The sequence below is a fragment of the Ictidomys tridecemlineatus genome, chromosome 3 (genome assembly GCF_052094955.1).
Source record: "Ictidomys tridecemlineatus isolate mIctTri1 chromosome 3, mIctTri1.hap1, whole genome shotgun sequence".
Taxonomy (NCBI): domain Eukaryota; kingdom Metazoa; phylum Chordata; class Mammalia; order Rodentia; family Sciuridae; genus Ictidomys; species Ictidomys tridecemlineatus.
In genome coordinates this window covers 21,981,819-22,007,915 of record NC_135479.1, presented here as the reverse complement: position 1 = coordinate 22,007,915, position 26,097 = coordinate 21,981,819, and the positions used below count along the sequence as shown (strand labels likewise).

The following is a 26,097-nucleotide window of genomic DNA, read 5'->3' as shown; positions in this document are numbered from 1 at the left end:
AGCTGCCACTGCACACCGCAGGTGCCCTTCACCTATTGCATTGCCCTCATCACCACGGATTAATTGCACACCCCATGGGTGTGTCAGCCCAGCTGCTCTTCTCATCCTCATGGTCTCAGGGGCTCCAAGAAAGGAATCCTCCCCTCTGATATGTATTGCAAACCCTAACACTCGCTGTAAGAGAAATGGTTCCATCAGAGAATGGAGGTGGCTAAGACTAAGATGGGCAAAGGGAGCCGAACTTGGATAGGCTGTTGTCAGAACCTCAACTCAGCAAGTGATTCTGCCCAGTATAAACTGGGCGATGAGCAGAGAGCAGTCCACACTCCCCCCACCTCATATACACACACACACACACACACACACTCTCTCTCTCCTCCCCAAGAACAGCCTGTGAAGGCAGTGCCCCGCCCTGGGAACCGTGGGAAGCTTGTGGCCCCCGCTGGTAAAACTGGGCTAATGACAGCGGGGGAACCGGCGGGGCCAGAGGGGGGGGTGCTAGAGTAATTAGACCTCTGCCTGGCGCTAAGAGGTCCTGAGATGAAAGGGGCTCTGGCGTCACTGGCATGGTTTTATGTCCATGAATGCAGGTGTGTGTGTGTGTGTGTATGTGTGTGTGCGCTCGCTCGTGTGTGTGTGTGTGTGTGTGTGTGTGTGTGTGTGTAGGGGGGTGGGGCTGCAGTGGAGACCTCTTCTTCCGGGAAGGGGATCTTTGTGTACGCAGCCCTCCCGCCTCCTTAGGTTGGCCCTGGTACCATTTGGATTTTGGTGGGGCAAACATGGGAGGAAATACCACGTCAGTAAAGCTGGGAGATGAGGGATTATGGCAAGTCTTGACCCCTTAGAAGCTCAGCCCGGGGAGCAGATTGTTAGGGAAATGGCAGGTGGCCTTGAATACAAAGAGCCCCTACTGAGAAGGGTGTAGTTTGAAAGAGGAGGCAGTGGATGAGTATTAATGTTAGAAATGAGGGAAGGTGGTTAAGGAGAATGATTCCCCCGAAGGATTAAAAACATAGTTAAGAGGACCCCAGGATTCACCTGCCCAATCCTCTCATTTTTAACTGGAGGTAACACTAACCCCGCAGCAGTGGTGATTTGTTCAAGGTCATACAAGTGAGTTACTGGTAGATAAGGGACCCGAACTCCGAAACATACTCTACACCTCTAAGCGTTTTATATTTGGCCTTCTTTCCCAATTTATTAGGTGGAAGCAGCTCTTCAATACTTCCTCCCCCACCCCAAGGTGCAAACCCTCAAACCCCCAATTCCCTCAAAAAGCAAAGGCTGTTTTTTAAATGACATCTTTTCCAAATCATGTCACCAAGTACCACTCCTGCCGGAGCCGTCGAAGTGGGAAGGCGATTCCGAGCCCAGCAGGGGCCCGGGCGGCTGGGGGGCAGCCGAGCCGCTGGCCAGGGTCCCGGGGCGCGGCGGGGGGCGGGGGGCGGGGGCCGGCGGCTGCAAGGCGGCCTGCAGGGAGCAGCCGCGAGCCGGCCTGGCGCGCAGATCCAGAGCCTGAGCCCCAGCCCGAGCGGGGCGGAGGAGGGAGGAGCTAGAGCGGCCGCCGCCTCTGCCGGAGGAGCCGCGGGGCCGCCACACTCGCCCCCCGCCCCCCCGCGCTCACTCGCTCTCACACCCGGGCGCTGGAGGCGGGCGGCCCGGGCCCCACCGGCCCCCCATGGACGCCCCCGGTACGGGGCGCTGAGACCCCAGCGTCGTTGCCCAGCCGGGTCCAGCGCGCCACGCCGAGGTAAGGAGGAGGGAGCGAGGGGGCATTAATATGCAAATGTATCGCGATTGATTATGCAAAGCCGCGGGTCTCTGTGGGCAGCTTGCAGGCGGGCTGGGGGCGCCCAGGGGGTACCCGCTGCCAGCTTCAGCCTTTCCAGGCGCCCCGGTGACCCTGTCACAGCCTGGGAGCTTGCAACTTACGCCCTGAGGAAGGGAGGTGCTGCTGGGAGGTCGGTGGGCCCCGGGGTTCGCCGAAGGAGATGGCGTCTGGGCCTCCCCCTCGAGGGCCCGCCCGGCCTCTGTCCGGCCGGTCTGCTGCGCATTCCCAGGCCGGCCCCGCTGCCGGAGCTCCCCCGCCCGCCGCGCCGCGGTTTGTTTACGGTGCGCCGGAGGACTGCCCCCACCAGCCCCCACCCCTAGCCTCGGAGGCCGAGTGGCCTTTGCAAAAGCTGCCTCCAGCTGCGGAGGGCAGTGTGAGTGCGGTGGTGGTGGTGGGGGGGGGAGGTTTGCGTGGATCGGAGGAGAGGGAAGTCCCCCTCCCCTCACCCGCCTCCCCAATTGAGCATGGCTTTCTGGTTGCAACATTACTAATTGCAAAAAAAACGAGGCTGGTGGGGTGGGGTGGGGGGAGTGTGTGCATGTAGTGGTGGGGATGTGCTTGATGGTCCCTAGATGACTTAAGGAGAGTTGCTGGCTGGCATGGCTGGGGCAGAGAGGAAGGAATAGAGCTGTGTTGTGTGCCCCCTCCTTGTTTCCCTCCCTTTGCAACGTGTCTCTGGTGCCCCTTCTCTGTCTAGGGCCCTCCCTTGTCCAATATGAAAGGAAGGCCTGGAGGGATGACAAGCAATGGAAAGAGCCATCAATTCCAGGGATTGGAGGGGTGGGCGCATAGAAGGAAAGCCAGTAAAATGGGAACCTGCCTCTCAATACTGGCTCCAGCCCCAGGAGTGGGGGAATAAAGGGGGTTGCAAGATGAAAAGGGGAGCAAAGGTGGCATGCAGACACAGATATGTCCACACAGACAACTACCCAGGGACACCCAGGCAGACTCAAGGACAGGAGCTGCTGGACACACCCACATGGGGACAAGGGAAGAGGCTGCCTGCTGATGCACTGTGGAGCTCAGGGTGGGACACACCCACGGGAGACCAAGAGCAGGGAGACCAATCCATGCATGTACCCACGCACAGGGTCACACAGAGATGCTGTCACACGCAGGGGCAAGGAGGAGTCACTGTCACCCACACAGAAAAAGTCACTATTGCATGCATGCATGCACACAGAGCATTTGCACACAGCCCGCACAATTACAAAAGACCCTGTCACTCACAAGCACACACGTGCTCACATGTGCCCAGTCACCAAGTCATCATCGCCTGCCGTGGCAGTTGTTGTCACTCAAACACAAATGCAGCTACACATCAGTACATGTGTACACAACTTAGCAACAAGTATTTTCTGGACTCTTACTGTGGAACCCAGAGGTTCTATAGAAAGAAGAAAAAAAAAAAAAAAGAAACAACCCTGCTCCTGAAAAAATAAAATTTGAATGAAAAGACTTTCCTGCATAATGGTGCAAAGATTACATTCTAAATAACACATTCCAGTCACTATTGCTTGTCATACCACTGTTACTAGATGGCAAGCTCCTTGAGACCTGAAAGAATCATTGGAAGAGTTCTGGATCCCTCTCAGAACCTAGCCCAGGATGTACTCTGTAGACACTTGTTAATTGATTGACTGTGGGAACTCCAGACACAGGTGCATTTATTTGCGCACAGTCCCACGGACTCAGGTGCACGATGCATGCACAAGGCTCCAGTCCACACAGTCACAGGTTTACGCCAGCATTGTTCAGACAGCCCGGGGTGCACACATTGCAACCAGGGCTGCCTGGCATACACCTAGATGCACAGGATCATAGACTTTTTTCCTTCACCTTCTTTCTGTCTGCTTCCTTTAGACTCAGCACTGTTGGCAATGGACTTTTTTTTTTTTTCCTTTTGGAGGGACAGAGAAACAAGAGCAAGTGGGCACAGGGGGGTTCCAGAGGGCCGAATCATGGACCCAAAACAGTGTCCAGTGACTTCTAGCAGCTGGGATTGTCCTGGTTGCTCGGGGAGGAGGGTGTCTTGGGAAGAACTGGTTCCTAAGGAGCAGATCTCTAAACCCTACCCTAAAAGCCAAAAGGGACCTAACTGCCCCTGCTAGGGGTTATTTGCCTGGGCCTTTCTTGGGGACCCTCTGTTGCCCCCAGCTGAGTGCCTGCCTCCCACCGGGAGTCCGCCCCTTTTCCCACCTTGGCTCTCCTGTCCAAACTTGGAAGCTTTCCTTAGGAGGCCCTAGGCTGGCGAGTGTCTGCGTGAGTGATGTGTATTTTTGACTTGGAATTTCTCTCTAATGCTGTCTCTCTGTTGCTCTGTTGCTCTGTCTTGGGGTGTCTGATTCTCCCTCTCTTGTTCTTCTGCCAGTCTGTAACTCTCTCTCACCCTGTCCTTGTTTCTGTTTCTGCCACAGCCTCTTTTTTCAAGCTGGGAACTGGCAGCGACTGTTCTTCATACTTTTCCAGTTGTTAATACTCAAACTGTGGCCCTCTGCCCCGCCCGCCCGCCCAGCCTCTGGGGTCAGCGGGAGGTTGTGGTGGGGGTGGGGGGCTGGGGGGCTCAGCTGGCTGCTCAGGACATCCTGCACTTCCTTAGTGCTGCAGCTGCAGCTGACCAGCAAGTTTTGGGGGCTGGGAAAGGGGGAAGAGGGGGGTCAGCTACTGTCAAAGGGGTCAGCTACTGTCCATGCTGACCCCTTAGGTTGGCAGGTCCAGCCAGGGGACACCAGTTCTGTGGACACCCTTGCTGTGCAGATTGCAGATCCTAAACAAGCCAGTGGATATTGGCTGGAGTTGGCAGGACTGGGTCAGTTGGGTCCACATCAGGACTTGCAATGGCCTTTCTCCACACCCCTGGCAGCTGAGACCCACCTCAGAGATGCCCAACAGCTGTGTCCTTCTTGTTCGGCTCAAGCCTGGTTCTGAGGGTACAGCTGTTCAGAATCTGTGGGGCGCAGTGAGGCCCTGTCACAAACCAGCAGGTTCCAGCCCAGAGAGGGCAGAAAGGGCAGGAGAATTTGAGCAATAGGCACAAGGGCAGGGGACTCAAAGCCCAGGGAGGCACCAAACATTTCTGGCCATGCTTCCTTCTAGCCTTGGCCTACTTGGATGAGGAGGTACTGGTAATGATTCCATTGTGGAGACTCCTTGGGCTGCCACAGGAAGGAAAACTGAGGCTTGGTCACAGGAGACGCTTAGCAAGATGAAAGAGCAAAGTATCCTTTTCCCAGTAGATCAGGGATTTATTTATTTATTTTTGTGGTGCCGGGGATTGAACCCAGGGCCTTGTGCATGCAAAGCAAGCACTCTACCAACTGAGCTATATCCCCAGCCTGCAGATATTTTTTTTTTTATTTCTTTCTTTCTCTAGAGTCTCCCTGGGTTTGAATTCCACCTCTGCCTCTTGCTGGTTTTGCAACCTTGCACAGAGTGATTAACTTCCCTCTTATCTATAAATTGGGGATGGTAATCTCTACCTCATTTAGCTTTTTGACCTTTAGAGAAGTTAAAATACATAAAATTATTTTAAAAGTGTCTGGGTCAGGCATGGTTGCGCACGCTTGCAGTTCCAGCAACTCTGGAGGCTGAGGCAGGAGGATCTCAAGTTCAAGGCTAGCTTGAGCAACTTAGCAAGACCCTGACCTCAAAATAAAAAATAAATAAATAAAATTTAAAAAGGGCTGGATATTTAGCTCAGTAGTACAGTACCCCTGGGTTCAACCACCCCAATACAAAGAAAGCGGGGGGAGTACCTTGGTACACTCATACCAAGCTATATGTGTAAGCTTTACAGTAGAGGAAGAAACCTGTGGGCCTGGGGTTCCCAAGATTTCTTAGAAAAGTGTGGTAGAAAATTGAGTCTCCTAGACATCACAAGAAAAGGAATGGAACTAGGGTGGGGTCTCCATTTTCTAGCTTCCTCAACCCTTCACATCAAATCTTTTTTTATCCTATACATTTTTGCAACCATGAACAAGTGTATGGAGCCCAAGGCAGATTCCCTTGCCCACCCTCCTTGACTCTCTCCTTTTAGCTTAAAGGAAGTCCTTGGGAGGCGCTGGGGTTGTGGCTCAGCGGTAGAGCACTCACTTAGCATGTGTGAGGCCTTGGGTTCCATCCTCAGTATCACATAAAGCTAAATAAATAAATGTATTGTGCCCATTTACAACTAAAAAAGTATTAAAAAAAAAAAAGTCCTTGGGAGCAGGGGTTGTGGCTCAGTGGTGGAGTGGTGGAGTGCTTGCCTCATGTTGTAGGGCATAGGGTTTGAACCTCAGCACCACATAAGTAAAATAAAGGCATTGGGTCCACGTACAAATAAAATTTTTTTTTTTAAATTTAAAAAAAAAAAGTCCTTGGCATCTCAGCCTGGGACACACCTCCTTAGCTAAGGGAACATGCATGAATCTTTGTACATAGCTACATCTCTCTTGGGACAAGTCTGAGTGAAGGGACAGAGAGATAACAAAGAAAGTCTTTACTTCTCCCCACTTTCTCTCCCTTCTCCTGTGTAGGTATGGCACAGAGCTCAGGGAGGAACAGCACCCTTCCTCTCAGGGACCCAACACTGCAGCTACCAGGACCCATCCTGGCTGACAGATGCCAGATTCCACTTCCCTGCACAGAGCAGGCATTAATATGAAGGGTGGTAGCAGAGAGAAACTGAGACCCTGAGGAAGGACCAGCATGGTGGGCCTGGTACCTGGAGATCCTGGGTGTCTCCTGTGGTGTCTCTTTCCTATTTTGAGCCTGAGGATCAGGATCCCCTCTTCCCCAATCCCCTTTTATTCAGCCTCTGCCCTTCAAGGTGAAGCAAGGACAATGGTGGATGCCCCATGATGGGGTGACTGAGAGGCTGTGGAAGGGGAACCCATTCAATTCCACTTCTCACAGCTGTAGAGATGCTTGGGGAATTTTGGTGCCTCTGGGGGGATGGGGGGAGGCAGGCCTGACTGTGGAAAGATCTCTACCTGGGAGTTGGGAGGCTAGGTGTTTGCCATTCACCAATTGTGTGATTTGGGGCCTAGGTTTTTATTATTGAGAAACAATGATGTCCTTCCTACTCAGACTGAAGATAAAGGACATTAGGTAGTTCAGGCTGGTGTGTAGCTCAGTAGTAGAGCCATTGCTAGCATGTGCAAAGGCTGGGTTCCATCCCCAGCACTGCAAAACAAACAACCCTCCTTAAGATGGGAAGATACCTCCTTCAAGCCATTGCTGGTGGATATGGTAAGCAGTGCCTGGGGATCTTCCTCCCCTCTCAGAACTGGCACACAGTAGGCTGGGTATGCACATACCACTAGGAACTACTAAGACTGTTCTCAGTAGTGGGGACACATGTGTCTTCACCTTAGTGTCACCTGGCAGGCCAAAGTTAGGGTTCTAATGGCAACCTCCCTCCTGATTGGTACGAGGTAGTCAAGAGTGGGGGCTAGATGTTCCCTAGGTAGACCACGGGAGCCAGATGGATGTTATTGTGTCCTTGCTCCCTTGCTTTGGGAGTGGGCATTCAGTCTGGAGAGCAGGGACTGGGGTTAAAAGTTAGTGCCAAAGGCACAGCCACACCCCCCAGCAGTGGCAAAGAGCTGCGTGATTGGGCCAAGCCCCCAGTCACTGCTGTCTTCCTCCTCCTCCTCCTCCCCTCTGCCTCTTCCTCCTCTCCTCCTCCTCCTCAGAAGAGATGGGCTCTTGGCTGTCTGAGCACTAGCTGCCTGTTTCATTTTCTCTTTTTCCAGGCCTGGGGAGGAGGAGGGGACGGGCTTTGGTGGCTATCAGCATTTTCGTACACATCAGTGAGTGGGTGTGTTGTGCACGCATCCATGTGAGAGTGTTTTTGTGCATGTGTGGGCTGGGGAGGGCTCTGAATATCTCCTGGAACCGTGCTGGAGCCCTGCGGGTCTGCGCATGCGGGGTGAGTGTGTGTGTCTGCACGTGTCCGTGTGTGTGCGGGAGACTCAGCTGCATTTGCTTGTGCACTCTAGCTTTCTCTCTCTCTCACTCCTCTCTCTCTCTCTCTCTCACCCTCTCCCCCTTCTTCCCTCCCTCCCTCTTCCCCCTCTCCCCCTCTCCCTCTCTCTCTGCCTCTTTCTCTCCTCTCACAGATACATGCACGCGAACTTCTCAATCCCTCTCCGTTTTTCTCTCCCTCCCTCCTTCCTCCTCCCTCCCTATCTTCCCCTCTGTCTCTCCTTCTTTTCCTCTCCCTCCCTCTGCCTCTGCCAGTTCTCCCTGGGTGGGGGCTAGCTCCTGCCTCCATAGGGCGCCTGGGAGAACATCCCTGCCTTTCTTTTCCCTTCCACCTTTCCCTCCCCTCCTAGGCCAGACTCCCAGGGCTGGCTGACAACTTCTGCCTTAGAAGAGTGCAGAGGGAGTACCCCAAGCCCTGCTGTGCCCATGATGCCATCTGCAGCAAACGCCTTGGCCCTGTGACATTCATGCCTCCAGCATTCAGCTGCCCCAGCTCCCAGCTCCAATTACCCACTGGCTGCTGGGGGGAGGGTGGGGAGAGTATGCCATGCCCAACTTGGGGGGTGCTCCTCATTCTGCCTTCTTGATCATTTAGATCTCCTGCTTCCTGTTCCTGAGGGGAATTAGGACAGGGGGCCTGAAGTTCTGTGGGCCGGTAAGCAAGGTGCTGAACTCTTGAGCATGGCTATAAGCCCAGCCATCCATCAATGGGCATGGGGGCTGAACATGACCAGGGAGGTAACCCCCCAGTCCTGGATGCCCACCTTAATACCTGACTGGAGCTGGCCTGGGTTGCAGGAGGGGGGGGGGAGGAGAAGCAGGTGGGTGAGGTTATGGGGGAGTGGGAGGGGAAGCGCTGTCTTTGATGTTAGTACTGGGCATCTGGCCCAAGACGGGCTGCTGTTTATGTCTTTCTGTCTTTGACCTGCAGGGGGGAGTTTCCTGTTATATTATTTGTGGGGGGGGCAGGGAGAATCCTTTGTTTAAGTAACCAGTCTCCCCCTTATGTACACCCCCCACCCCATCTCCCATTTTCTAGCCTCTAAGTCCCCATAATAGCTGGGAGATGAGATTCTGTCCTTAAGCTCCAGAATCCCATCTCCTAGGGGACCCAGGGAGCGCCCACCCAAGGGTGTTGTTGCCTCACTCCCTTCCTGCCCTCCATGCCTGTTAAGCCCCAAGTCTCTGTGTACTTCTGTGCCACATCACACCTGCCAAATTGTACCTGCCTTCCTGCCTTCACTCCCCTTTCCTGGCATTAGGATAACAGATTTGGGTGGGGCAGCCCTGTTCCCTCTATACCTGAGAATAGAAGAGAAGGGGGTCTGGAAAAGGAAACAGAGGTCGCAGCCCTAGAGAAGCATCTGACCCTTAATGTGGGGTGTGTGCTGCTGCTGCAGCGCTGCAGTGGCCACAGACTCCCACAGACAGTTGGGTTGGTGGCTGCCCGTGGGAGCCCACCTTGACACAGGGGCAGCGTCTGCACATGCATACCTGTCTGCCTGCGCATTCCATGTGTGTTTGGGCTACAGTGGCTGCCCTGGTCCCTTAGTATTGCCCTTCTTGGCCCTGGTGGTGTGGAGTCAGGGCATCCACGCTGGATGATTAGGAGTGGGTGGTGGGGGAGGCATCTCCCCCCACCCTAGCAGCAAGCAGAGGGGAAGGGGAGAGGGAGGTGTGAACCTACCCACAGCACTATTAATAGCCCACATGCCAGGCCACCAAGAACCAGCTGTCACCGTGGAAACCATTCCTACTCCCCCTTCCCCCAGCCTCCATGGGGAGGGACTTAGGCGGGGCACAAAGCACCCCCCACCCATCTTTCTTTGTTACCTTTCTCCCTTTGTCTCCCTTCCTTCATCGGTCTCTCCTCCCCTTATCTGTCCTCTTTCCCACCTCACCCCTTCTCTCCCACCCTCTTCCCATCCTTCCCTTTTCTTCTTTCCCTTTACTACGTTGACATCCCTAGCTCTACCTTCCCATCCCTGTGCTGTCTCTTTGTTCTCTCCCCTTCCCATTTTTCTTCCCCTCTTTCCCTATCACCTTTTTTGCCCCCTCCTCCTCCTCTCTCTCCCCTTTTCTCAGCCACCCCCCTTTCCTGTATGTGTGTCTGTGTGCTTGTTCAAGAAGGAGGGCAGGGCTGTCTTCAGAACATGAAGGGCAAAGTTCAGGGGCCCCAGAAAGGTGGGGCCAAAACCAAGCTCAGAGTAAGAGCCACCGGGTGGCAGCATGGTGTGCAGTGTTTGAAGCTAGATCCTAGAGGCAGACAGTTCCTGCTGTCAGCCCCAGAAGTCCTCTGGGGGTGTCCCTCAGATCCACAGGATTGCGGAGTGGGACTGACAGCAGTGGGAACCTGGCATGGTGCCCATGGATGCCGCATTGGCTTCTCATCCCTGTACCCCCATCACAGAAGCACTTAAGCTTAATGAAATGCTTCCCCCTCTGCGGGCACCTTGCCCACGCTGCCACGAGGCAGCTCTTATCTGACAAAGAGGGAGTGGGCAGCCAGGCCAGCCGACAGGTGGGTCTTACTGTCCTGCTGTCCAGCAGACAGCAGTCTCAGAGTCCGTAGCTCCACCCTCTCGGCTTCCTTGAGACCGAGCCTATGCCTCTGCAAAGGATGCTCCAGGAAGGAGTTTAGGAATATTAAGCTGGACCCCTGGAGGAGGGGAAAGGGGCTGCCCTTCAGGGAGGGTATCCCTGTCCCAGCCCCCTTCCCCACTGACCTCTTTCTGCCCCAACTAAACAGGCTCACATGGTTTGTGCCTCCTTACATTCTAGGCCTTCTTCATGGGCTGTGTGTTTCCTCAGAGGCCCAGATTTGTCACTGAAGAGATATCAAGGAGTCCCCGTGGATTCTAGACTCCTAGTAGGTGCCAGGCAAGAGTGCCCTAGGCAATAAGGGCAGCACCTTGGTCTTCTGCCCACTGCCAGGGCCTAACTATAGTCTGAGCAGCACTGAGTGGCACCAGGGCACAGCTCTGCACAGAGGTGGGGCAGAAAAGGACCCTGCCCCTCCCCCAGTAGGCACGTGCAAGCCCTTGGCAGTGCCCAGACACATTTGGAGTTAAAGCTGGGCTGGGGAGGGGGAAGGGGAAATAAACAGGGTGGCTTAGGTTGGCATTGCCCCAGGTCAGCCCTGTAGCAACTGGTAGTGGTGGGGTGTGGGGGAGGGGGGTCCTCCAGAGCTAAAACCTGGGGCAGGAGCTGCCTGTGCCCTGTGGCTGTTGCTGGGGTTCCCTGCCCAGTTTGACTGATAGCTGCTAATGCCCATTCCTATGTGGACCTCTTTGCCTGCCCTGAGGGCCTGCTCCCCAGGGCTGCCCCTCTCTTAGCTTGCCCACTCCTGGGCCTGCCTCCTCCCCTCCCTGGGGGCGCTTGGGCCTCCGGCTGGCGAGTGGATTTTTCCAGCTTCTGTAAACAAGTGGTGGCAGTGTGCCAGGCGGGCAGGAGACAGGCGGGGGCAGCACCGCAGCCAGGGTGTGCCAAGCACCGAGGCACAGCCTGGGGGGAGACAGGGAGACACCCAGAGAGAGAGAGAGAGAGAGAGAGGAGAGAGAGAGAGAGATTTAGAGGCAGACAGACAAAATGAAGCCTCTGGGCTCAGATAGAAGTAGGAATAGAATAGCCTCTATTGTCCAACCCAACCCCCACAGCTTTTCTCGCCCCCTACCCTTCTGTGTTCTGGGTGAGAGTAGCAGGCCTCAGTGCCCAGCCCCTGGGCATCCCCACCCACTCCTTCTCCTCCCCCCAACCTCCACCCCTAAGGGCTGGCTACGCCATTATAAATTTATAACAGGAATTTCTCCACAAGCCAAGAAAAACTTGACCTACTTTCTTGACGGCTCCCTGGGCTAAAGCTCCCTGCTTCCCCCCACCACCCCCCAGTCTTCTGTCCAGCCCCGACTGCCCAGTCCTGGCCTGAGGGGGGGATGTCAGAAGCAAAATGAGCCACTTTTCTGTGCTCCTTCCACACTCCCCACCCCAGGGGCTGTCTGGGTGCAGAGGCCCTGCTCAATGCCTTAACTTATCTCTGCCCCCTCCTCTTACCCTGGCTCCTTATCAGTTCCGGGGGTGGGGCCAGGGGGCCCAGGGCAAGGTATCTGGTGCAGCAGCCATGTGATGGAGGTTGTACTTGGGGAGCTGTACCCTTTGTCCCCCTCCCTCCCATATGCCTGCACCTGCCACAGATCTGCAGCCCAGAGCCAGGGGTGCAGTACAGAGGACGGTGGGCCTGGAATGGCACTGCTGTGGCTCCAGGTATCAGACCAAGGCTAGCATGAGAGCCAGGCTGTGAGGCTATAATTCCTGAGCCACCTGCTTCCTCGCTATATGTACTCGAGTAAATAGTCAAGTTTTCTAAGACTCAGTTTCCTCATCTGTAAAGTTCTGAAGCCCACTTGAGAAGGCACATGTTATCCACTCAGTCAACACATATTAGAGTCCTTTCCTATCCTTGTTGGTAGCAGCTCAACCAAACCAAGAAGTCTGGCCCTTTCTGGGTGCAGTGGCGTATGCCTGTAATCCTGGCTATTTGGGAAGCTGAGGCAGGAGGATCACGAGTTCCAGGCCAGCCTCAGCAACCTAGCAAGCCCCTGTCTCAAAATAAAAAGGACTGGGGATGTAGTTCAGTGGTAAAGCGCCCCTGGGTTCAATTACCAATAAAAAGAAAATTAATAATAAATAAAGTCTGGTCCTCAGAATGGACAGTGGGATTTGGGACCTTGTTTGGAGGTCTGGAATCCTTGAGGGGCCAGAGTTATGGGGTTCTTTCTAGGTCAGCAGCAGGGGAGGTCAGTACCCAGTTTCTTTCAATGTCTCGGTTTGTTAAGGGACTAAGGTGAGCATTCAGGATCCCTGCATGCTGCCCCTCCCCCGGGCCTTTGTGGGCACCCTATGCCTGTGCTGGAATCTGCTCATCTCTAGTCCCCTCTTACAACAAAGATACTGATGGATCTTAGGAAAACTTGGATGGGGGTGGTAGTAATAACTAAAGTTTAATTAATAGAGAGTTCTTAAGGACCTTTCATTTGTTTCAATGGGGCTGGGGACGTAGCTCAATTGGTAGAGTGCTTGCCTCGCATGCACAAGGCCCTGGGTTCAATCCCCAGAATCACAAAAAAAAAAAAAAAAAAAAATCTGCTACCCATGTAGGTAATCAAGATGAGCTCATTCTTTCCCTCCATATCTTTTCATGTCTGGGGCTTGGGATATGGCTCTCCAGTCTTCACTGCTGTGCTGTGATCCAAGGTCATTCTGGTCTTGTCCCTGCACCTGCCCTCCATGCCCACTGCCATCTTATTATGAGCCCCAGAAGCCCCAAATATTGCCACCAAAAGAAACCTACCCACCTCCTGCCAGTGGTGCCTTCTTACCCCTGCCTTTCTCTTCTCTCCACAGGGATCTCTGGACAGGACGAGACTCTGAAGCTACTCCCCCAGCCCCTAGCCCAGGATCCCCCATAAACCCTGCTTACTCCCCAGCTATCCTACCTGCCATTCCCTGGCCCCTCCCACCGCCCGCCCCACTTGGGGTGCAGGGCATGGTGTGAAAGGCCAAGTGCTGAGGCGGGTACCATGGGTGCTGTGCCCTAGGGCCTGGGTGGGAGTGGGTGGGTGGCCTGTGGGTGTGCCGGGGGGGCCATTGTGCCCACCCCAGTCTCTTGGCGTGCTGGAGGGCATCCTGGATGGAATTGAAGTGAATGGAACAGAAGCCAAGCAAGGTGGAGTGTGGGTCAGACCCAGAGGAGAACAGGTAATGGGTCCAACAACCTAGTAGTTCCCACTCCTAGGCAGCAGGGCTTGGTCAAAAGAAAACTGAGCTCCCTTTTGAGGCACTACCTTTTAAGTACCTCAGGAGATGGGTGTGAGGCCAGCAACCCTGATGCCTACTACCTTTATCCAGGAGATGAGGGATGTTTAGATGCCACAGGGAATTAGACATTTGGATTGAGAGGTGCCCATTTTGAAGGGCAAAGTGATTTAGAACAGAATAATCATAGGCAGCAGGCATATGGCCCCTTCCTGGACTCTGCTGAACAGTCTCTAGCGTCCCCAGTGTTGGTGCCCTCATCTGGGCATGTGTGATCCAAAAGGCATTACCATTATCTTCCTCTCCTTATCAGCCCTTTCACCATCTGACCCCAAGCAGTTATGTTGTCCATAAGCCATACTGCATATAACTTGACATTTCAGGGCACAGGCACCAATAACTATTGGTCATAACCCACGCTTGAGTTTGGAATCTATTGGGAGCCCCACAAGCTTTTCCTTGCTCATGGTTAAGGGTGGGCACTGCTATGGAGGTCCTCCCAGGAATTGAAAGTGCAAGCCAACTGTAAAGATTTTGTTTACAGGTGGGTGAGGAGTCAGCCCTGCCACATAACTAGGGATGGGTTACCTATGATGTGCACTACCCTTGAGCAGCCTAGAGGGTCTTTTCCCCTCCCATCAATTCCAAGTGGCACAGAGCTCTGTCCCAGTTGGCATGTTGTCCCAGGAGCTGGGTACAGCTTGTGCCTATGGCTAGGGAAAGAGTGGGGGTGGGGGTACTCTGGGGAGCAGTGTGGCTGGCTGTTGCCTAGGAGATCAGATCCTGAGCCAGAAGGCCAGAGGCCTGGCCAGGCAAAGCCCTAGGGCTCAAAACTGGTTCCCTGGAGAAGGAGAGGAAATGGATGGGGGATTTGCAATTGTTTAGGCAGGGTGCTGGAGTAACCCCCCTCCCTGAAAGGCTGGCTTCTGGCAAAGATATAAGAAGGAAAGTCTGTCTGTCTTGTCATTGTATATCTGTCATTTGTAGCTCCTGCCCAGACTCATGTAGGTTTGGGAGAATCTGCCCTGAGAGGTTGTACAAAGGCAGGAATGCAAGTTCCCAGTTCCCCAGACTGCAGCCCCTCCCCCATGTTCCCGCGCCACCTTGTGACTGTCCCTGGGACGGCAATTATGAGTCTGGTAATTGCTGAAGCCAGTCACTCCACTGGGGCCTAGGTGGCCGAGTTCCTCTGCACTTACTCCTCTGGAAGGCGGGAGGAAGGTCTGACCCTCCAGCCCTGTAGGAACCAGACAAGGGTAATCCCCAGGGGGTGTGGAGCACTGGGCTGTCTGTGACTGTGACCCTGGCCAAGGTCACTGTGTCAGTGTGTTGGGAGCTGCATCCGGCTCCAGGAGGAGGGGCCGTGCAACGTGCCACATGCAGGGTGGGTGTGGAAGGTTATACAATCCTTGCATGCGTGTAGAGGGCTTATGTAACCTGCATGCACTGAGGTTATGTAACATGTATGTGGAGAACCCAGCCACATATATGTGAAATGACTGAGTTGCTAATAATACCTTGCATGAAGGGGCTCAGGGTCCTTGTCCTGGCTCTGACTTCATTGCACAGTGTCATCAGGCACAAGTGTCACCGTTTGCTGCTGTGTTAAATGGAGGCTAGGAACAGGGTGACTCTAGTGTTTTCAATCATTATGGATTATTTAGCATGTGTGCATGACCTGGAAATCAAATAATGCATTCACACTGTGAGAGGGGTAGTAATATTAGGTGGCTGTCCAGAGGCATATCCTAGAAGTCACATAACACACTTGAGAATGCCCTGAAAGTTGCACTGATATGTAGACCCTTATTTCCATCCTTGGGTTTATACTGAAGGTTGTATTGTTATTCATATGCACAGGTGTCCCGTTGCATGTATGTGTTCAAAATGATACGTAGCTTTAAGAATATTCTGATGATTCTTTTTGCATATTTATCATCTGCTGAAGGCTTAAATATGTGGATATCCTGTGTATTATGAGTGTTTAAAATCTTTAGTGTGTGTGGGGGGGTATATGTGTGTGTGTGTGTATATATATATATATATATAGACATACATACATAGAGAGAGAGAAAGAGTGAGTGTGTGTGTGCATGTGTGCGTGTGTGTGTTGGGGTCCTAAAACATGCTTTTGCCCTAGTCAAGCCCCTTATCTTTCCCCTGCAGCTACCAGATAGCTGGATCCTTCTCCAAGTTATGTCAGCTGATGTTGGGGGTGGGTAGGATGAGGACCTAAGATGGAGGAGTTGGGCCTGGAAGATCGAATGAGGCTCTTGGATAAGAAAGGGCTATCCAAAGACTGCTCTGTGATTCTACTCACTTTGCCCCCATCCAGTGCCAGGTCACCAGATGGAAAGCGAAAAAGAAAGAACGGCCAATGTTCCCTGAAAACCAGCATGTCAGGTGAGCCTGGCTGCATGTACCCCTTCTCTGTACTCTTACCCCATCAGACCATATGGGGCCCTCTCTGGGCCTAGGTTCCCTTCTAACACCTTCTATGTCCCCTGGGAGAGCCTCCTACAGGGCTTGGGATGGATTTACCTGGGGGTGAGAGTGGTGATATGGGACATGCTCCAGCCCTTGAGGAGGGATTAGGACAAGGAGGGCCTCTTCCTTTCTCCCATGATCTCCTCACATTACACCCCCAACCAGAATCAGAGCTTGAGATGGAGGATGGAAGGTCTGTATTCTTCTGAAATGAGCTGCTCCCGTTTGTGTTTCTCTCTCTGCCATCCTCTGTGCCTTAGATATAGCAAAATGTACCCATGGTGTGCACACCTGTAGTCCCAGCTACTTGGGAGGCTGAGGCAGGAGGATCACTTGAGCCCAGATCAGCCTGGGTAATGTAGTGAGACCTCATCTAAAAAAAAAAAAAAAAAAGGAAAGAAAGAAAAAAAAATGAAGGGGGGGAACCTTAAATGGGCAGTCAAAAGAACTGATATCTGGTATATTTGTAGAAAAAGGGGTGGACAAAATTAGCTCCCATATTATCTCCAGGATTCTACCTTTCTATTTGGAGACAGAGATCCCTTCAGCAAGGCCGGGCTAGGAGATGGGCCAGAAAAGAAAAGTTGGGGCTGGGGAAAAGTATAGGAACCTCTCTGCTGGGCTCCTCGCCATGCCTGCTGCCTCCATCCTTTCCTCCCTCCCAGGGTATATCCCTAGTTACCTGGACAAAGACGAGCAGTGTGTCGTGTGTGGGGACAAGGCAACCGGTTATCATTACCGCTGTATCACTTGTGAGGGCTGCAAGGTATGGACCAGCCATCTCCTGCCCCTCCCCCACCACCTGAGCCCCCTTCTCATTCCCTTTGAGTCCCTCAGCACCTGGCATGACAGACAAGCTCTGTAAATATCTAACCTAAAGCCCACCTGTGATATCATCATTTTTCTTCTCTTAAACATTCATTTATTCACTCATTCATAATCCCTGTTCTACCACTCACAGGTTAATGGCCTAACCTTCCTGAGCCTCAGTTTCTTCATCTATTCCATGGAGATAATCATACTACCTGTTTCATAGAGATGTTGGTAGAATTAGATGATTCACATGAAGTGTGTAAAACAGTGCCAGGCACATAAGAAGCCCTGGATAAATGTCAGCTGTTACCCATCCATGCAGTTATTAGGAGTGAGGAGTGCAGACTATGCCCTGCCCTCCAGCTGCCCACAGCCTACAAGAGAGGAGCAGATCTGAAACAGACATTGGTGTTTTTCAAAATGTGGTTCATGGACCACCTGGAGTACTAGCTAAAATGCAGATTCCAAGGCCACATTGCCACCCCTTCTTGGTCAGAACCTTTTTGTGCTGGAGCTCAGGGATTCTGACTATAAACAGGCTTCCCAGGTGCTTCCAATGCACCTGAAAGGGTGAGAATAAGTGCTGGGGGATATCGTGGGTGCACACAGGAGATGAGAACAGCAAGTTCTCCCTAGGCAGAGGGGCAAGGTCATAGACTTGGGGAGGCTTAATTAGATTTCACTTTGGTTGTTTCGGCCAGCAGGGTTTTTCCAGGATCACCACCTTCTGCAAATGTCAGACTTTCCAAGAAACAGATCAATTAAAAATCTGTGAAAACTTGGGCTGGGGATATAGCTCAATTGGTAGAGTGCTTGCCTTGCATGCACAGGCCATGGGTTCAATCCCCAGCACCACACACACACAAAAAAAAAAAAAAAAAGTGAAAACTTAAAAGCTACTCAACTTTCTTAATGTCAACCAAATCTGGTGGTCCAGGGATTTAAGTTCCAAAGCAGTGCTCCTAAAAGCAGTGCTCATAGTGTAGCATAGACCAAGACATCTGGGTCCCAGGGAACATTCCCCCAAAGACAGAAATGTCTTGGCTCCTTTCCTAGAGAGTTTGATTTTGTAGGTGTGGAATGAGAACCAGGAATCTTGTGTTTTTTGTAATTGCACTAGATGATTTTAATGTACCCCAGAATCTAAGATCTCAGACCTTGATGTCCTCTATCCTTTACCTGGGGCTGAGTTCTGGCTCTGCTGTCTAGTTAGCCATATCACTTTGGGCAAATTGCTCAATCTCTCCAAGCCTCAGTTTCCTAGTGTGCAAAATGGAAACAATGACAATTTCTACCTTGTAGGATTGTCATCAGGGTTAAATGTAATAATGCAGAAAAAAAGGTATATCTTTACATAGTAAGCATTCAGTTCAAGTCCTAGCTATTTTTATTGCCACCGCCTTGATTCTTGAGATTTTTCCTTTAAAGCAAAGACTAATCCTGATACATGTAATTTTTTTTTCAAGCTGATAGAGTTCATACCCAGTGTTTTTTCATGACTTTCACTTTTCCTATTTCATGAGTTCCACCTGCATGGGCAACAAGCAACATACTGTATATGAGAATGAGTCAATGTCGGGTTAACAAGATGGAAAGTAAGATATCAATTGGACTTCCAAAGCTGCTATTCCTTCAGGTTTCACAGCTTCTCACAACATCCCAGACCCAGTGCTCACCAATGCAGCCGTCATTCTTACCTCTGCCATTCCCAGATACTCCCCACTTCTCTGCAGCCTGGGGGCTGTATTTCTCAGGTCATTGTGCCTGCGGTGTCAGGAGGATGCCAGGTTCCTTCACTGATCTTAACTCTCTCACCAACCCCCAGTGAGCTGTGTGGTTGGCCCAGGAAGGGGAAGTCATGATTAGAACCTGCTTAATCTCCCCCTATCCCAGGGCTTCTTTCGCCGCACAATCCAGAAGAACCTTCATCCCACCTATTCCTGCAAATATGACAGCTGCTGTGTCATCGACAAGATCACCCGCAATCAGTGCCAGTTGTGCCGCTTCAAGAAGTGCATTGCCGTGGGCATGGCTATGGACTGTAAGGGGCACGGGCCGGGGGAGTTGAGCCACTCAGCTGGGCTAGGGGTGATTCAGGGATGGCATTTCCCTTCCATTGTACCCTTGGGGGCAGAGTCACAGTTCAACCCAGGTCAGGTTGGTGGTGGACTGTTCAGAGTCTTGGTCCCTGATACCCTTATCATAAGGGGAAAGGGAACAGGATTCTCTATGGGTCTTACACATGGGCCCCAGTGCCCACCTGCCTTTCACTACTTATGGGACTTAGAGAGGGCATTGTTTGGTAAAATGAACTCCTGAGAACTCTCCTAGCACTGTGATCCTGACCCCCAGGAAAAACCTCCTTTCTGGGTAAGGGGATATTTTTATTGGCTGGGGACTGGGAGGCAGGATCATCTAGAAACTGTTATCACCATAACCTATTGGACCATAACATAATGCTACCCTGGATCTTTCCAAATTGGAGTTGACATTGTCCCCCTTATTGTGCCACCCAACTCCTAGGTGATTTGGGTGGTCACTTAACCTCTCTGACCCTTGGTTTTGCCCAACCTCTGCACTAGAAGAATAGCTTTTGAGAGGACTGTGGATAGGGGAGGGAGAGTACCCTGCAAGGAGTCTCTTGTCTCTGTTAACAGTGGTTCTAGATGACTCGAAGCGAGTGGCCAAGCGCAAGCTGATTGAGCAGAATCGGGAGCGGCGACGAAAAGAAGAGATGATCCGATCTCTGCAGCAGCGACCAGAGCCCACTCCTGAAGAGTGGGATCTGATCCATGTTGCCACAGAAGCCCATCGCAGCACCAATGCCCAGGGCAGCCATTGGAAGCAGAGGCGGAAATTCCTGGTAAGGGGCACCAGGAGAGCAGCAACCGGTTGGCAGGAGAGGAGAGTGGGCTCTGAGGCTTGCCTCCTATGGAAAGCCTCCTCAGTGTAATCCAGCCCAGAGCTGATACTCTCCACACCTTGGTCGTCCTGATTTTGCACATCATATGCAAAATCACTGCTCTCTGGTCCTACCTATTTCCTAAGATGGGGTGCTCTATGAGGACAGGGCTTGTTTTACTCATCAAATTTTTAGTGCAGAGGTGCCCTCTTCTGGCTCTAGGTGTTGTGTTAGGCCCTGGCAAAACTGAGTGACAATGGATGATTATTTTTTTTTCAGAAGATGGACAAGTGTCTTTATGTGGACGGGGGAGACCAAAAACTGGATCCTGGTTCCTGATAGAGTGTGCAATGGGGTGGAACAGTGCACTATTAAAAGCATGTGCTCAGCTAGGCACAGTGGCCCACGCCTGTAATTCCAGGGGCTCAGGAGGCTGAGACAGGGGGATTGCAAGTTCAAAGCCAGCCTCAGCAATGGCAAGGCACTTAGCAACTCCATGAGACCCTGTCTCTAAATAAGATACAAAAAAGGGCTGGGGGATGTGGCTCAGTGGTTGAGTGCCCCTGAGTTCAATCCCCAATATCCTCCCCACCCACAAAAAAAAAAAAAAAAAAAATCGTGCTCTAATACCAAGCAGATGTTTATCAAGATGTAGTCATATGACTTTGGCCCTAATACTTAACTACACTAGGCCTCAGTTTCCTGCTCTGTGAAATGGTGATAATTTTATCTTCCTCAGAGTTGTGGCGAGGATTAAATAAGATATGTAGAACATGTAGTCTAACGCTTGGTCAGTCATTACAACTGGGATTATTATTACATTACTGCTGCTACCATTCTTACCATTGTTATTATTGGCAGACTTGGAGTGCTCTCTAGGGTTTATCCTCTGCCCCAAAACCTGGGAGATGGGACACAGCTAGTCCTGTCTGGCCCCTCTTCCCCAGGCTGCCTTGGAGCTCCCCCTGGTGGGCAGGGAGCCTCAGTGAGAGGTTGAAAGGGGTCTGCAGCCTCAGATGACCCCTATCTCTTCCTCTAGCCGGATGACATTGGCCAGTCACCCATCGTCTCCATGCCTGATGGAGACAAGGTAGACCTAGAGGCCTTCAGCGAGTTTACCAAGATCATCACCCCGGCCATCACCCGTGTGGTGGACTTTGCCAAAAAACTGCCCATGTTCTCCGAGGTGAGTGGCAGATGGGAGGAGAGACGTGGTGCCAGTTGAAGGGCACCATGCTCCCCAGGGCACTGCATGCTCCTCTAAGGTTCTCTGGACAGGGAGTCCTATAACTAACATACAACCATTGCTAACTCCTTGTGCCTACCTCCCCAGCCCTTCTCCCCTCAAGTCTCCTTGTGGCCACCTACCTCCAAGCAGCCTAAGCGTTCTCCTCATTGTGGGCAGGAAACAGGCTGCTCTCCTAGCTGCTGGACTTTGGCCAAGTTAACTAAATCTCCTGTACCTCAGTTTTCTTATCTGCGGTGGGCTGGGGTGATTAACAGGACCTCCCTCAGAGGCCTAACTGTGAAGTTTAAGTAAAAATAGGATAGACATGGTTCGGCATCAGGTCAACTGTGGGAGAGACTCTGGAGCATGGGGAGGGCCGTGCTGAGTGGTCCTGTGACCCTGCCGCCCCACAGCTGCCTTGTGAAGACCAGATCATCCTCCTGAAGGGGTGCTGCATGGAGATCATGTCCCTGCGGGCTGCTGTCCGCTATGACCCCGAGAGCGACACGCTGACGCTGAGCGGGGAGATGGCCGTCAAGCGGGAGCAGCTCAAGAATGGCGGCCTGGGAGTGGTCTCCGACGCCATCTTTGAACTGGGCAAGTCACTCTCTGCCTTTAACCTGGATGACACTGAAGTGGCTCTGCTGCAGGCTGTGCTGCTAATGTCAACAGGTACCTGCTGGTGGGCTGGGAGGGCCCAGGAATTGACAGGGACTCCAGAGCTAGGCTGAACCCTGAGCTTGTTGGCTCTCCTTTTTTCTTAATCTTAAAAACTCTGTACCCAGGGGCTGGGGATGTGGCTCAAGCGGTAGCGCGCTCGCCTCGCATGCGTGCGGCCCGGGTTCGATCCTTAGCACCACATACCAACAAAGATGTTGTGTCCGCCGAGAACTAAGAAAAAATAAATAAATGTTAAAATTCTAAAAAAAAAAAAAAACAAAACCTCTGTACCCAAATCTCTCTCTCTGACACATTCCCTCTTCTGCAGGCTACCTGTCTATCACCCAGGCTGCCCTCTGTCTTTTCTTTTCTTTTTTTTTTTTTTTTTTAGTTGTAGATGGATATATATCTTTATTTTTACTTATTTTTGTGTGGTGCTGAGGATTGAACCCAGTGCCTCACACTTGTGAGACAAGCATTCTACCACTGAGCTACAACCCGAGCCCTGCGCTCTGTCTCTTATTCCCTGTTCTGTCACCCACCCCATCTTTGGTCCCCAGGCCTATCACTTGTTCCCCAGTCCCTGTTCTGTTCCTTATCATGCCTTTGCCCTGTTCTTTCTCTCTGCCCCCCATCCTCTGTCTCTAATATATTCCTTTGTTCCTTACCTTCCACACTCTCTTCCCATCCACCTTCTGTCCACCATTCCTTCTATCTCTAAGTCCTACTTCTTATCCCCCAAACCCTTTTCTTCCCTCACTACTACCCCACCGCTCTGCCCACCAACGCTTTTCTGTCCCCTGGTCTTCCCCTCTCTCCAAACTTTCCTCTTGTCCCAGGCCCCCATCCCCATTCCCCTGTCTTCCTTATGTATTGCTCCATGCCTCCTGCCTGGCGGCTGGTCCTCACATCTCCTTCAGTGCAGTTTTCTTCTCTGGATCTCTCCTAACCCCTCTGCTCACATCCTCCCCCATGTTTCACCTATGTCTCTCTCAGACCCTCACCACTCACCTGTCATGCCCTTTCTTCTTTGCAGACCGCTCGGGCCTGCTGTGTGTGGACAAGATCGAGAAGAGTCAGGAGGCATACCTGCTGGCGTTCGAGCACTACGTCAACCACCGCAAACACAACATTCCGCACTTCTGGCCCAAGCTGCTGATGAAGGTGACTGACCTCCGCATGATCGGGGCCTGCCACGCCAGCCGCTTCCTCCACATGAAAGTCGAGTGCCCCACCGAACTCTTTCCCCCACTCTTCCTCGAGGTCTTTGAGGATCAGGAAGTCTAAAGCCTCAGGCGGCCAGAGGGTGTGCGGAGCTGGTGGGGAGGAGCCTGGAGAGAAGGGGCAGAGCTGGGGGCTGAGGGAGATCCCCCCCCACACACCTCTTCTCTCCTTCCTCTCATCCTTGGATAGATGCAGCTCCCACACACCCCTGCACTGCCCAGGTCCCCCTCAGAACCTCCAGCCCTGAGACAGGGCAAACAAATGAACTTGCTATGAAAGGACAGTATGGGAGGCTGGGACCGTGTCCTGCAGTTCCCAGGGGCCCCGTCCCCTAAGAAAGTAGGGGAAGAGAACTAAGAGGGACAAGCCATCTTGACTGTAGGGATAAGAGGAATGTGGGATGGGGGAAGATGCCCTCACTCACACCCTACACAGACAAGAGATTCCCCCACCCAGTTCCTTGGCCTAGGTTTCCCCTCCAGGCTAAGGGCCTCTACTTTCCCAGATGCCTGGGTGCAAAAAAAACGGCTTGGCTTGGATCCTCCCCTGGAGGTTAAAAAATGATAGTCATCCTATCTGCACTTTGGAAACCAAGCAAGGGGAAAAGTTAAATGAAGAAAAACTAGACAGAGAGAAAAAGACAAAAAAAGAGAGCGATAGAAAGAGAGAGAGAGAGAGAGAGATATTAAGTTATTAACTAAGGCTGGCCAGAGGGGAAGGATCCCCCCCTTTCCCATCCCCATGCACTTTGAGAGCTGCCCTTCCTCCCCCCAGATCAGAGAGAACCCCCCTCCCTAATTCCCCAGAGTAGGGCTGCCGATCAGAGCTGTGAGTTGACACAACAGGGTCCTGGCCACCCCCTTGCCTTGCCCCTCCCTCTGTGCCCCTTTGGCACCCCCACCCCAGTACTTTCTCTGCTCTCTGCCACTCGTGCCCGCTGAGTTCCATCTACCTCTCACGCTGGATGCCAGCTGGCCCCTCACCAGCCTGCCCTACTGCCCACACAGCTCCCCTTTCAAGTGCCCAGCCCCAGGGGCCTCTCCCTATCCCCCCTCCTTCTGCACCTTGGCACCCACACAGGAAAAAACTGTGGCCCAGGCCCCTTCCCTCCTCATATCCTGCAGTATTAGCTAAATCCAGATGCTGCGTGGGGGGTGGGGGGGTTGTGTGTGAGCGTCTCCCAGGTCTCCACCCCTGTAGGACTCTTTCCCTGTTTCCTGTCTTCTGGGCTCTCTCTCTGATCTCTGCCCTCCTTCCCCACCCCCACTCAATGCACTGGGGCAGGCGAGCAGGCATATAATGGGGTTGTTTCCATTGATGGCACTTGGTTGGGGCCCCAGGGGAGGAGGCAATTGGTGCTCCTCCTATTTTCTTTGAAGCTCTTCAGGCTGGCCACCCCTTTGCCCCTGGGACCCCTTTCCCCCTCTTCTTTTCTCTATTCAGGGACTTTGGCTTGAGCCATCTCCCACCCTCCTGGTGAGGAGTGCTCTGTTGGTCTGCACTTGGGTGAGCTGCCCTCCTCTTCCTCCTGCCTTTGGCAATGCCCACTCCTCAGGGGAGAGAGGGGGGGAGGAGGTGGCCCTCCCACAGGTGGGAAGGAAGAGATGAGGGAGACGGACTGAGCAGACCAGAGAGCCCTGGGTTCAAGGCTGCATGTCGGCAGGGATGGATGGGTGGACATAGATGCCCCCGGAAGCCATGGGGAATAGGGCAGGGGGCAGGGGAGGGGTGCCAGGGCTTCCTGCGCTTTGCACTATTGGGGCACAAATGTCTTAAGTAGTGGGGAACCTGCCACCCCACTCTGACCCTCAGCCTGCCACAGCCCCCTACACACACACACAAACACACACACACACACACACACAAAGGCAGTGCTCAGCTGTCTGCCAGGGCAGTGTCCTTCCCCACTCTTCAGGTGTTTCCTCCAGGTAGACTGCCTGGAAGAACACATTGTCACCTGTCTGAACGCCTGCCCCAATCCTCTGGGCCCCCATGCTGCCCATGCTGTCTTTGTCTCTATCCTCTCTCTCTCTCTCTCCTGGGGTACTGATTCCTGGATTCCTCCAGTCCCATGGGGAAGCCCTCTCATACCTTCCTCCCACACCTGGGGGCCTAATAGAGTTCCTGACCTGTCTGCTGTCTCCCCACTTCCTCCAGCCCCACCCCTGTCTTTCTATCCCCTTTCTCAACCATGGACATGGTGGCCTCTTACATGCACATGGGAATCCCCCCACCCTTCTCAATCATGTGAGCTGTGATCCCCCACCCGCTGGCCCTTCCCCTTCCCCTCAGTGATGTGGAGTGTATGTGTGTGTGAATGTGTGAGTGAGTACACGTGATGGGGGAGGAGCCAGGGAGACTCAGGAGTGCCACGCACCTGCTCTAGAGAGGCAGCTGTCCCAGTCCCTGCTGAGGAAGTGAGGGACAGGGCCCTCTCCTGGGGGCCATTGGTGCTAATGAGGGGGAATGGCCTTGACGTGGGTGCTTAGCATGCCTCCTCCAGTGTTGGCCCGGGGCACTAGGGCAGGCTGGGTGGGGCAGCAGGTGCAGTATTGGTGGGAGGATGGGTTGCTGGGAATAGGTTGAGGGGGCCAGGCCAGGACAAGGGGGTGCCAGAGCCATGACCACTACCCCACCCCCACCACCCGCCTCTCCATCTCAGTATTCCCCTCCCATCACTTATAACACACATACCTCATCCAGCCTCCTCCCTGCTCAGACTTGGGGAGGGTGGGGGAGGAGGAGCCCCTACCCCTATCCCCAGTGGCAGGTCTGCAGGGCTGGGAGAGGGCAGGGCGTGTGACATAGACACCGTCCAAAAGGGGACAGTACTTCCTGCCCTGGGAACTCCTGGGTGGGGGGAGGGGGACACTGCCCAGAGGCGCTACTGAATGTATGAGAAGCTGGTGCTGGGGTGGGGGGAGGGGGGTTGTGGCCAGAAACAGGGAAGGAGGTAGGTCCCTTTCCCAGGGAGGGGTGGGACCGGTAGGGGTGACTTGAGGGGCTCCTACTCCTGCCCCACGTTGACAATCAGTATGTCTGTTATGTGCGATTTTTCACCCCGTTGTGTTTTGGGTCAGGATTTTAAAGAAAGATATTTTTATGGTAATTGTTGCTCGTCTATTTTACTATATATTTATGTAATAAATATATGATGAAAATAACCCCCTT

The 26,097-nt window shown here is 53.0% G+C and overlaps 3 protein-coding genes across 4 annotated transcripts in view; 1 reads left to right on the top strand and 2 right to left on the bottom strand.

Annotated features, from left to right (window-relative positions):
• Window positions 1-2,096, bottom strand: part of Med24 (mediator complex subunit 24) — a 34,864-nt gene extending 32,768 nt beyond the window's left edge. Inside the window, exon 1 of one of the 2 annotated variants that reach the window (XM_021724196.3) lies at window positions 1,933-2,096. In XM_021724196.3, the coding sequence (XP_021579871.2) occupies window positions 1,933-2,054 (122 nt within the window). In that variant the 5' untranslated portion in view covers window positions 2,055-2,096. The remainder of the gene's footprint in view (window positions 1-1,932) is intronic. The other variant, XM_040268812.2, reaches the window with a different exon arrangement.
• Window positions 1-26,097, bottom strand: part of Top2a (DNA topoisomerase II alpha) — a 323,275-nt gene that overhangs the window by 37,135 nt on the left and 260,043 nt on the right. The window lies entirely within an intron of this gene.
• On the top strand, window positions 1,535-26,090 carry Thra (thyroid hormone receptor alpha). Its single transcript, XM_078042060.1, has 9 exons — window positions 1,535-1,750; window positions 13,202-13,555; window positions 15,948-16,015; window positions 16,765-16,865; window positions 18,806-18,953; window positions 19,570-19,775; window positions 20,854-21,000; window positions 21,456-21,714; window positions 22,739-26,090. The coding sequence occupies exons 2-9, from the start codon at window positions 13,503-13,505 to the stop codon at window positions 22,987-22,989; spliced, it is 1,233 nt and encodes a 410-aa protein (XP_077898186.1). The 5' UTR covers window positions 1,535-1,750; window positions 13,202-13,502; the 3' UTR covers window positions 22,990-26,090.

Coding starts and splice junctions, on each gene's coding strand:
- Thra (XM_078042060.1), top strand. CDS start 13,503: ATGGAACAGAAGCCAAGCAAGGTGGAGTGTGGGTCAGACCCAGAGGAG. Junction 19,776..20,853: donor AGCAGAGGCGGAAATTCCTG/GTAAGGGGCACC, acceptor CTCTTCCTCTAG/CCGGATGACATTGGCCAGTC. Junction 21,001..21,455: donor AACTGCCCATGTTCTCCGAG/GTGAGTGGCAGA, acceptor GCCGCCCCACAG/CTGCCTTGTGAAGACCAGAT.